This window comes from Oncorhynchus keta, chromosome 35, assembly GCF_023373465.1.
Source record: "Oncorhynchus keta strain PuntledgeMale-10-30-2019 chromosome 35, Oket_V2, whole genome shotgun sequence".
NCBI lineage: Eukaryota > Metazoa > Chordata > Actinopteri > Salmoniformes > Salmonidae > Oncorhynchus > Oncorhynchus keta.
In genome coordinates, this window is record NC_068455.1 from 68,655,074 (window position 1) to 68,667,407 (window position 12,334).

At 42.6% G+C, this 12,334-nt stretch overlaps 1 protein-coding gene across 1 annotated transcript; it reads right to left on the reverse strand.

Moving 5' to 3' along the window:
- Positions 1 to 1,452: 1,452 nt before the first annotated feature.
- Positions 1,453 to 4,289, reverse strand: LOC127915515 (uncharacterized). Its single transcript, XM_052495686.1, has 3 exons — positions 4,281 to 4,289; positions 2,937 to 3,260; positions 1,453 to 2,863 (listed from the first exon to the last, which is right to left on the reverse strand). Exons 1-3 carry the CDS (start codon positions 4,287 to 4,289, stop codon positions 2,228 to 2,230), a joined length of 969 nt encoding a protein of 322 aa, XP_052351646.1. The 3' UTR covers positions 1,453 to 2,227.
- Between the last annotated feature and the right edge of the window lie 8,045 nt (positions 4,290 to 12,334).

The following is a 12,334-nucleotide window of genomic DNA, read 5'->3' on the forward strand; positions in this document are numbered from 1 at the left end:
CCTAGTTATTCGAACTGTCTGCATTTGGGTCTTATTCTGAGGTCTTATAGACACATATAGACACATCATGTAGAGTGTCGGTCCCATGTTTCATCAGCTGAAATAAAAGATCCCAGCCATTTTCCATACGCACAAACATTATTTCAAATTTTGTGCACAAATTTGTTTACATTTGTTTACATGTGATTTCTTGCCAGCTGCTCATCATTAACAAGTTTTGACACTGGTGTTTCCATAGCACGTCAAACTCGTTTTTCTTTCCACAGTGCAGTGCATATAAATTGTTCTTTGTTTGATGCGTGCCTAGCAAATACTTTAGTACTGTCACTAGTATTCTTCCAGTTAGAATACCCACCTTGGGTGAAGGCCTTGTCTGCGTTAGTATTGGACCCAACACAGAACTTTCGACATTGACATTTCCAGCAGCACGCTGACTCACTTAATGATGAAGATGAAGCCATAGTCTAATCACAGAATAGTCTTCTCTTTTCAGCAGTAAGCATTTGCTTTCCAAACTACATGCTTTTCCCAGTGATCATATTTTGAAATCTGCAAAAGGCAAACCTACAGCCACAACCAGCCATAGAAATATAAACCATAGATGGCAGTTTTTTCTCCGCTCACAAAGGGGTACACATTTTGTGGGATAAAAATATTTTTCTTGTGATTTATCAGGGTGTGCTGCACCACCCTCAGCACCCCTACTTCCCCTGGCTATGGAGACTTGTATCTCCACCCTGTCTCTCCATATGACCCCTGCCTGCCCTGGTCTGACTGTAAGTAGCTCTGGTTAAGAGCGTCTACTAAATTACAGAAAAATGTCAATGTCAAATTTGATCTCCAGATTTGACAATCAGTTACTTAAAAAAATTGGAAATGTATGATGTTAAAAATCCTATCTATCTAGAGTGAAAATAGATCAAGTAACTGATTCTACTGTTTAGGGGGTTAATAATAAAGGTTTTAAAATAGTTTAAATCTCTTCTTGTCTATCTCTCTCTTACTCTCTCAATTTATTGTTATGAGAGATGCATATGTACAACTCACTGTGATTGGCCATCATTTAATTACTCCTAGAATGTTTGTCAGTTTAATAAGTTCACATTTTTCCCTTACTTCTCTCTCTATCTCTGTCTCTCTCAGTTTTAATTCAATTCAATTCAAAGGGCTTTATTGTCATGGGAAACACATCTTTACATTGCCAAAGCAAGTGAAGTAGATCATGAACAAAAGAGAAATTAACAATCAGAAATTAACATGAAACATTATACCCACAAAAGTTTCAAAAGAATAGAGGCATTTGAAATATTATAGTATGGCTATGTAGTGTTCTCTCTCTCTCTCCCTCCTTCCCTCTAACCCCGCCCCTCTGGAAGTACCCCTCCTACACTATCTTCTGAGGAAACTGATCTGAGTATCTGTGCTGTCTGTCTGTGTGCGAGTGAACAACAGTCCAAATGGCTCAACAAGGATGTCTGCTGAACCAGGACCAGCTCTGTTGTTGTTCTTTCTGTCTGGATCTACTGAAGGAGCCGGTCACAATCCCCTGTGGACACAGTTATTTTCGAACAGTGGTACTCATACGGCCCTTCATTTGAGGCTTGTGGTGATTTTCCTATTTTCACATTCATAATACATAACAATGATACATTTTAAATTCAATGTGTTTAATGCAGGCCTGAATCACTTCTTTTAATATATCTATTGTTCCCTGGACGGCAGATAGATGACAGTACAGCGTAGCTGTTGAACAGAAAGGCCTAATAGAAGGTTTACCGAAATAGAACGCAACTGCTCAGCTTCAGCGACCGACACATATCAGTTTGCTACTAGCATCGATTCATTATTTTAAAAAAGAACGTAAATCTATTGAGAATGAATATGAGGGGGACGAGCTGGAGGACAACTTGACAGTTATGAACAAACAACCACTGGAGAACCAGGAGAACCAGGAGAACCAGGAAGATGGCTGCAGGGAAATGCAGCTAGTTAACGTGGCTCCGGTGGCAAAGAGAAGGATACCGTCGATTCAAGCAGAACACAGAAAGTTTGAAGAGAAATGGACAGACAAGTATTTTGTGTACTGCATGATGGGACTTGCTCACATTGTCTTATTTGCTAGAAGGCAGTCAATTGTTTTAAATGAGCAAATTTAGAGCGTCATTTCCAGTCACACCATGCCCACTTTCACAAAACATATCTGCCACAAAGCAACCTCAGAAACAACTCAATTTCGCACCTCAAAGGACACCTCAAAGGACACCTCAAAGGACAGCTCAAAGGACACCTCAAAGGACACCTCAAAGGACACCTCAAAGGACAGCTCAAAGGACACTTCAAAGGACACCTCAAAGGACAGCTCAAAGGACACCTCAAAGGACACCTCAAAGGACAGCTCAAAGGACAGCTCAAAGGACAGCTCAAAGGACACCTCAAAGGACACCTCAAAGGACAGCTCAAAGGACAGCTCAAAGGACACTTCAAAGGACACCTCAAAGGACACCTCAAAGGAGAGCTCAAAGGACACCTCAAAGGACAGCTCAAAGGACAGCTCAAAGGACACTTCAAAGGACACCTCAAAGGACACCTCAAAGGACACTTCAAAGGACACCTCAAAGGACACCTCAAAGGACAGCTCAAAGGACAGCTCAAAGGACACCTCAAAGGACACCTCAAAGGACACTTCAAAGGACACCTCAAAGGACAGCTCAAAGGACAGCTCAAAGGACACTTCAAAGGACACCTCAAAGGACACCTCAAAGGACACCTCAAAGGACACCTCAAAGGACACCTCAAAGGACAGCTCAAAGGACACCTCAAAGGACACCTCAAAGGACACCTCAAAGGACACCTCAAAGGACAGCTCAAAGGACACCTCAAAGGACACCTCAAAAGGACACCTCAAAGGACACCTCAAAGGACACCTCAAAGGACACCTCAAAGGACACCTCAAAGGACACCTCAAAGGACAGCTCAAAGGACACCTCAAAGGACAGCTCAAAGGACACCTCAAAGGACACCTCAAAGGACAGCTCAAAGGACACCTCAAAGGACACCTCAAAGGACAGCTCAAAGGACACCTCAAAGGACAGCTCAAAGGACACCTCAAAAGACAACAACAAATGATGGAAGGATCTAGCACTGTTGCAGAGAAAACGACAAAGGCAACATATGAGATTGCTTGGATACTCGCGAGAAACAAGATGGCCTTCACAGATGTGGAGATGATTGTATTTTGGCCTCAGCCAAAGTATTGTACGCTGATTTCACAAACAAGGAAACTATTTTAATGCAAATTAAGGGACTGCAACTCTCAGACTCTACCATAACAAGACGCATAGAAGACATCGGCGAGGACATTGCTAAGAAACGGATGACTGGCATATCCGTGGCGCCGTGTTTTAGTATTGCATTTGACAAAAACACTGATGTAGGTGACATTGGCCAATTATGTGTTTAGGTCTGCTTCCCTCAAAATGAGTCGTTCAGAGAGGAACTTTTATGTTTACTGCCCCTTCAGGGACCAACACGAGGAGAGGATATTCTGAAAGACCTTTTTACATTTTCTGCTGGTAATAATATTGACTGGTCAAATCTGTCAACTGTGTGAACTGACGGCGCCCCAAACATGCGAGGGAAGGAGAAGGGACTCCTGATGAGAAAAAGAGAGGATATGCCCAAATGTGTTACGGTTCATTGTGTCATTCATCTGTGACTTACAGAATGCGATGCAGCAAGTTGTGCGCGTGGTGAATAACTTATGATCTACAGCGATCCTTTAAGTGGACAACAACAAATATCCAATACAAGTCACTTAATAAGTGACCACAAACAACAAATATATTTATCCCATTACTCAAAAGTGTGAAAAAAGATATACAGGTAACTAAATTGAACAATCTTCCCATAAATCTTACAGGTGGAATAAACCTCTTCAGAGTCCCAAAGTTTAGTTTATTATTCTCGATATAGTCATTTGTTCAATGCACTAAAGAGGAACAATGGGTACATATTGAAGATGCTCATCCCCAGAATCTTTTCAGGTGCCTATTTTTAAAAAGTAAAGCTGAGAACATGCATCATTTCATAGTTAAGAACACTAATTCAAAAAGGCACTTGCACATCTGAGCAATCTTTTTTTGCAGGTGCCTGGTAACAGTTGAACAAGATGAATGAAAAAGGAAACAGCACACGGCTCTTGATAGTATCACTGAACTTTAATAAGCTTAAGTATCGGCCTCATGGACTTCGTCAGAGATTTTTTTCATAAAAGCTCTGACGAAGGCCATCGATACGTAGGCTTATTAAAGTTCAGTGATACTATCAAGAGACGTTGGGTGTCTCATCACACACCCAAATGCTGATTTCCAGACCTTTAGAATTTCATTACATTCCAGGGTTAGATTGAACAGATATGTAAGTGGTTCAGCTATGAAATCAGCTGACAGATTTAAAAAGCAGGGATCCAAAAGATCAGGACCTGCAGGCTTTCTCTGATCTAAGGATTTCAGGGCTTTATGTACCACCTGCACTGAGAATGGCAAAAAGCTAAACGTTTGACCAGCTTTCACTGGTTCATCCACACAGGGTTGTACAGAGACAGAGGACACTGAATCAAACAGCCTACCAGATGATACAAAGTGCTCATTGAAACAATTCAGCATTTCAGTTATGTCATATATAGCAACAGAGTCCTTCAAAACTCATGGCGGTAATTCATTAACATTACCAGACATAGACTTAATAGCCTTCCAAAACTTTCTAGGCTCATTCAGGTTATCAGTGGTAACAGACATAATATATTCAGACTTGGTCTTCCTGAGAAGAAAGAACACTTGTTTCGTAACTGCCTAAAAGTAAGCCAATCAGCATCAGAACATGATTTCCCTGCTTTAGCCCAGGCCAGATTACCGTTGTGAATAATACAAGACAGCTCAGAAGAAAACCATGGATTATCCCGCCCTTTAACCCTGAACCTGTGGAATGGGGCATGTTTGTTTACTATTTGGGAAAAACCATCATGAAAGAATTTCCAGGCAGTTTCCACATCAGGGATAAACTCAATCTTGGTCCAGTCAAAATAAAACAAATCATGAAAGAAAGCCTGCTCATTAAAACACTTTAAATTTATTTTACGAATAAAACGTGGGTTTGTCTTAGGTACCTTAGTATTTCTAACAGCAACAACAGCACAATGGTCACTTAAATCATTACAAAAAACACCAACCGCAGAATATTTATGTGGAACATTTGTCAATATCAAATCAATCAGGGTAGATTTATCTGGACATTTAAGATTTGGGCGAGTGGGTGAGTTAATCAACTGGGTAAGATTCATAGAATTACAAAACATTTTTAAATCATCAGACACTGGCTTTTAACCAACACCAGTTGAGATCACCAATCAAGATCATTTCACTGTAAAGAAGTTTAGACATAAGGTGCGTCAAAGAAGAAAATGCATCACTGAGAGCAGAGGGGGTCTATAACAGCCAATCACAGTTATAGAGAGCAGAGGGGGGTCTATAACAGCCAAACACAGTTATAGAGAACAGAGGGGGGTCTATAACAGCCAATCACAGTTATAGAGAGCAGAGGGGGGTCTTTAACAGCCAATCACAGTTATAGAGAGCAGAGGGGGGTCTTGAACAGCCAATCACAGTTATAGAGAGCAGAGGAGGGTCTATAACAGCCAATCACAGTTATAGAGAGCAGAGGGGGGTCTATAACAGCCAATCACAGTTATAGAGAGCAGAGGAGGGTCTATAACAGCCAATCACAGTTATAGAGAGGCCCTTTGAAACCTCAATATTCGAAGCAAGAAATTCCAACTGTTTACAAATAGTTTAAGACTTCGCCACACTTACATTTAATTTAGATTTTACATATAACAGGCTGCGTACATTTAAATGAAAATCCAAAACCAGATCTTGATTTACAATCAGAGGGGGTTTGGAGACATTGCATATCAGGGCCAGGGTTAGGTAGCACGTTACCTGATATCAACAAAAGAGGAATAACTAGGCACTTCTGTTTAATAACCTTGCACGGCTTTTCTTTTTTAAGAGACCTACTGCAAGCAAATTCTACAAGTGAGTTTCCAGACAATACAAAACAGTCATTTAAAACCCTGTCACTGGTAGTGACACAAATTCGTACTGTTCACATCATGCCACAAATACATCTGGTACTTGGACGAGTGGACCGAGTGAAAAAGAACGAGTTCCTGCAGACAACATGTCCAATGGACGGGAGTGCACATTGTCAAATGTATTCACCCAGCGACAATGTTAGTTTTCTCAGTAAAGTTCAGTAAAGTCAGTGCACAAAGCAATACCACGAAAACTGTAATTTTCTCTGACAAAAAAACACATGTTTCGAGGCCAACGAAGGTAAGGGGAGAGAGAGAGACAGCGTGTATGTATGTATGAGTCTGAATGTTAGTGTTTGCGCATGTGAGTCGATTGGGTGTTGAGGTCGATAGAGAGAACGGGTTGGGGATTGTTGAGCTGCCACTGACAGCCAGGCGAAGAGAAAAAAGGAGCAGCTTGGCCAAGACACTCCGCAGACGAAGGAGGAACTCAGGCCAGCCAGAGATAGGGTTACTTTGGTAAACTTCAAGTAATGAAGTGCCAAGTTGAGGAGGACCCGTGATCTTTACACCAGCAAAAAGAAAATAGTTTGCACTACACAACAACGAAGTTACGCAACCATAAATAAATAGGTTATTAGTAGGTTAAAATGTACTAGTCACAGACAAACGACTTGACATGCTGCCATCTTGGATTTGAAGTTGATCGAGTGTGTGAATAGTGCGATTTGAGGCCATATAGAGTGCTACGTACACTGGAAAGTTCCAGAGGATGAAGGATGTGGGGGAGTGTTGTTGTGAGAATGAACATGATGTGTATGGTTGTGTTAGCAGCATGTGGGTCTGAGCAGGTGTAATGTCATTGTTGAAATCTGTCTATGGTTTATGTATGGTTGTTATTGTTTGAGAAGGGAAAATAGGACCACAAATAAAAATAATAATTTGGAGATGTATGGTGTTTCTGATCAACTATGTAGAGTAGATCAAGGTACTGATGATGCTGTTTGAGGGGTGAATAATAAAGGTTATAACAGGGTTTACGTCTTTTATTGTGTCTCTTTCTCTCTCTCTCTCTCTCTCTCTCTCTCTCTCTCTCTCTCTCTCTCTCTCTCTTGCTCTCTCTCTCTCTCTCTTACACTCTGAAGTGATTGTTAGAATTAATAACAATGGATTATTATATGTAGATCCCACTACGATTAGTTATAACATCATTGAATTACTCATGGTAAGTTCTGTTTATGTCTCTGTCTCTGTCACTGTCTCTCTCTCTCTCTCTCTCTCTCTCTCTCTCTCTCTCTCTCTCTCTCTCTCTCTGTGTCTCTCTCGCTCTCTCTCTCTCTCTCTCTCTGTGTCTCTCTATCTCTCTCTCTCTATGAAGCAGGATGTGATGATTGATTGTGAAACAGCCAGATGTAGGTGAGGCAATGGTCTGATTCACCTGTTTGTCTTGTGAGTTTGTGTCTGTGTGTGTTTCACCCTTATCTCTATGACCAGGAGGGATCATTACACATTAACAGTACATTACAAAGCTACATTATCTCAGGTAACAAGTCGAGGGAGATGTTGAATGATAGACAGGCTGGGTGAGGAGGGAACACATTAATGTGGATACTACCATGATTATAATAATCCTGAATGAATGTAGAATAATTATGATCATACCCCCAGAAATACAGAAATGTTCAAGCATTTGAATTTTGGATCTTAGAGCCTCTGCAACTTTCTCAGTCATCATTATTCATGATTCATTCATGAGTATTCTTCACCATAGTTGCGGCTGTTGTGGTCATGCGTTTGTGTGTGTTTAAGGACATCAGTTCCATTACCTGTTAGGAACATTTAGTTTCTTCTATTCAGATTATATACTGTATTATGGTTACTGTTTCATGGTTACAACAACTCGCTGGACATGTGGGCTGTGGGCGTGGTCCTGTACTTCAGCCTGAGCGGAACGTTCCACTTCAACGAGGATGAAGACATCAGCCACCAACACTACCTTCATGTACCCCAGTCTGCTCTGGTCTAACATCCCACTAGAGGGTGAGTCTGCACACTGTCTACCCTGGTCTAACAACAAACTAGAGGGTGAGTCTGCACACTGTCTACCCTGGTCTAACAGCTAACGAGATTGTGAGTCTGCACACTGTCTACCCTGGTCTAACAACAAACTAGAGGGTGAGTCTGCACACTGTCTACCCTGGTCTAACAGCTAACGAGATTGTGAGTCTGCACACTGTCTACCCTGGTCTAACATCTCACTAGAGGGTGAGTCTGCACACTGTCTACCCTGGTCTAACAACTAACTAGAGGGTGAGTCTGCACACTGTCTACCCTGGTCTAACAGCTAACGAGATTGTGAGTCTGCACACTGTCTACCCTGGTCTAACATCTCACTAGAGGGTGAGTCTGCACACTGTCTACCCTGGTCTAACATCTCACTAGAGGGTGAGTCTGCACACTGTCTACCCTGGTCTAACAACAAACTAGAGGGTGAGTCTGCACACTGTCTACCCTGGTCTAACAACAAACTAGAGGGTGAGTCTGCACACTGTCTACCCTGGTCTAACAGCTAACGAGATTGTGAGTCTGCACACTGTCTAACCTGGTATAACATCTCACTAGAGGGTAAGTCTGCACACTGTCTACCCTGGTCTAACATCTCACTAGAGGGTGAGTCTGCACACTGTCTACCCTGGTCTAACATCTCACTAGAGGGTGAGTCTGCACACTGTCTACCCTGGTCTAACAACAAACTAGAGGGTGAGTCTGCACACTGTCTACCCTGGTCTAACAGCTAACGAGATTGTGAGTCTGCACACTGTCTAACCTGGTATAACATCTCACTAGAGGGTAAGTCTGCACACTGTCTACCCTGGTCTAACATCTCACTAGAGGGTGAGTCTGCACACTGTCTACCCTGGTCTAACAACTAACTAGAGGGTGAGTCTGCACACTGTCTACCCTGGTCTAACAACTAACTAGAGGGTGAGTCTGCACACTGTCTACCCTGGTCTAACAACTAACTAGAGGGTGAGTCTGCACACTGTCTACCCTGGTCTAACATCTCACTAGAGGGTGAGTCTGCACACTGTCTACCCTGGTCTAACATCTCACTAGAGGGTGAGTCTGCACACTGTCTACCCTGGTCTAACATCTCACTAGAGGGTGAGTATGCACACTGTCTACCCTGGTCTAACAACTAACTAGAGGGTGAGTCTGCACACTGTCTACCCTGGTCTAACATCTCACTAGAGGGTGAGTCTGCACACTGTCTACCCTGGTCTAACAACTAACTAGAGGGTGAGTCTGCACACTGTCTACCCTGGTCTAACATCTCACTAGAGGGTGAGTCTGCACACTGTCTACCCTGGTCTAACATCTCACTAGAGGGTGAGTCTGCACACTGTCTACCCTGGTCTAACAACAAACTAGAGGGTGAGTCTGCACACTGTCTACCCTGGTCTAACAACAAACTAGAGGGTGAGTCTGCACACTGTCTACCCTGGTCTAACAGCTAACGAGATTGTGAGTCTGCACACTGTCTAACCTGGTATAACATCTCACTAGAGGGTAAGTCTGCACACTGTCTACCCTGGTCTAACATCTCACTAGAGGGTGAGTCTGCACACTGTCTACCCTGGTCTAACAACTAACTAGAGGGTGAGTCTGCACACTGTCTACCCTGGTCTAACAACTAACTAGAGGGTGAGTCTGCACACTGTCTACCCTGGTCTAACAACTAACTAGAGGGTGAGTCTGCACACTGTCTACCCTGGTCTAACATCTCACTAGAGGGTGAGTCTGCACACTGTCTACCCTGGTATAACATCTCACTAGAGGGTGAGTCTGCACACTGTCTACCCTGGTCTAACATCTCACTAGAGGGTGAGTATGCACACTGTCTACCCTGGTCTAACAACTAACTAGAGGGTGAGTCTGCACACTGTCTACCCTGGTCTAACATCTCACTAGAGGGTGAGTCTGCACACTGTCTACCCTGGTCTAACAACTAACTAGAGGGTGAGTCTGCACACTGTCTACCCTGGTCTAACATCTCACTAGAGGGTGAGTCTGCACACTGTCTACCCTGGTCTAACAACTAACTAGAGGGTGAGTCTGCACACTGTCTACCCTGGTCTAACATCTCACTAGAGGGTGAGTCTGCACACTGCCTGCCCTGGTCTAACAACTAACTAGAGGGTGAGTCTGCACACTGTCTACCCTGGTCTAACAACTAACTAGAGGGTAGGTCTGTACTCAGCCTTCCCTGGTCTAACATGTCACTAGAGGGTAAGTCTGTACCCTGCCTGCCCTGGTCTAACATGTCACTAGAGGGTAAGTTTGTACCCTGCCTGCCCTGGTCTAACATCTCACTAGAGGGTAAGTCTGTACCCTGCCTGCCCTGGTCTAACATCTCACTAGAGGGTAAGTCTGTACCCTGCCTGCCCTGGTCTAACATCTCAGTAGAGGGTAAGTCTGTACCCTGCCTGCCCTGGTCTAACATCTCACTAGCGGATGGACAGGGTTTTCCCCTAATGTTTCGTTAAAGGCGGGAGCAAAGGCCAATGAATAAGCATTCAGGGCAGACAAAAACGAATTGTTCTCTCCATAACCCTGGGCTAACATAGTATATGTGAGAGGGTAGGATCTGTGTCGATTGCAGAAAAAAGAAGATTCAGGTGTTTGAAACATGCTAAATTCTCCACCTTCCGGACTGACGGCCTAGCTCCCTCCAGAACTCCCTCAAGCCTCCTCTTGTACTTTGTTCCCCCTCAGATTTTTGGGCTGCAGGTACAACATCTCTTCTGACACAATGACCCTCCTCCACAGTCCAGACCATGTTCACTCAGCCCCTCTATCCTGGGTTTTACCCCACTGCTACTGTAGCGCTGTGTAAACAGTGGTAGAGGAACACAAGCTAGACTGATGCTTCAGCAGTACATTTTTTTCCTGAAAAGTTTGATTATTTTTCTGAAAAGTTTGATCTTTAGTGATTGAATTCCTTCACTGCTGATCTTTAGCGATTGAATTCCTTCACTGCTGATCTTTAGCGATTGAATTCCTTCACTGCTGATCTTTAGCGATTGAATTCCTTCACTGCTGATCTTTAGCGATTGAATTCCTTCACTGCTGATCTTTAGCGATTGAATTCCTTCACTGCTGATCTTTAGTGATTGAATTCCTTCACTGCTGATCTTTAGAGATTGAATTCCTTCACTGCTGATCTTTAGAGATTGAATTCCTTCACTGCTGATCTTTAGAGATTGAATTCCTTCACTGCTGATCTTTAGAGATTGAATTCCTTCACTGCTGATCTTTAGAGATTGAATTCCTTCACTGCTGATCTTTAGAGATTGAAGGAATTAAAATGACTTTGATCAAACTAATTGTTTAAATATTTAACGTTCACAATCAACTAGAGTTTCGGACATAATGACCCTCCTCCATAGAGTTCAGACAACATTCACTTAGCCCCTCTATAAGGAGTTTGGGGTTTGTTATCAGCACAGTCATGATACTTCAGAGCTGTGTAAACTGTGGTAGAGGTCACCACACTAGGGTGAAGCTTTATAATGCTCTTTTCTGATTTGATCATGAGATATTTATTTGCTTTACTGTTATAATCTTGTCCATTCAGGCTCATCACAATATATTTCCACAATATATTTCATGTCAAATAGTGAATATGAATATTAATCAACAATCATTACTAATCATTATGTATATATGTTGATGAATCAATATGGGTATCTGGTAATAATGTTAAATGTTAACTTGTTGGTGTGTAACATGTGGTAATACTAAACTCCACTTAGGTCGAATTTTCAATTAGTCACGCGTTGATGTCAATGGGAATGGAAATTCTAAATGGGTGGAAGTTAAGATTTGCCCCTGACTGATCATTGGATAGATTTGATTGGGCAAGTTTGTTCACCAAACAATAAACACCACCGCTAATCTATTGATTTAATACCCACTGTCATGACTTGCCTCCTTCAACTAGGTTGCTGTGGTCAGAGAGATGTCGTAAATTCCTGAGGATCTCCTCATGGACACACAGTATAAGAGGCAGAGTAAATTTTCATAGAGAACAAAGGAATTCCTTCCACCTCACAGAACTTGAGGTACGAACAAATGTCATGTTCCGGAGAAAGTATAAAAGATCGGTGAAGAATCCAGCTACGAACTGGTCCATTTGTCACAACTTGGGGAAGCTCATGGGAGACGGTGTGGCCACATTAT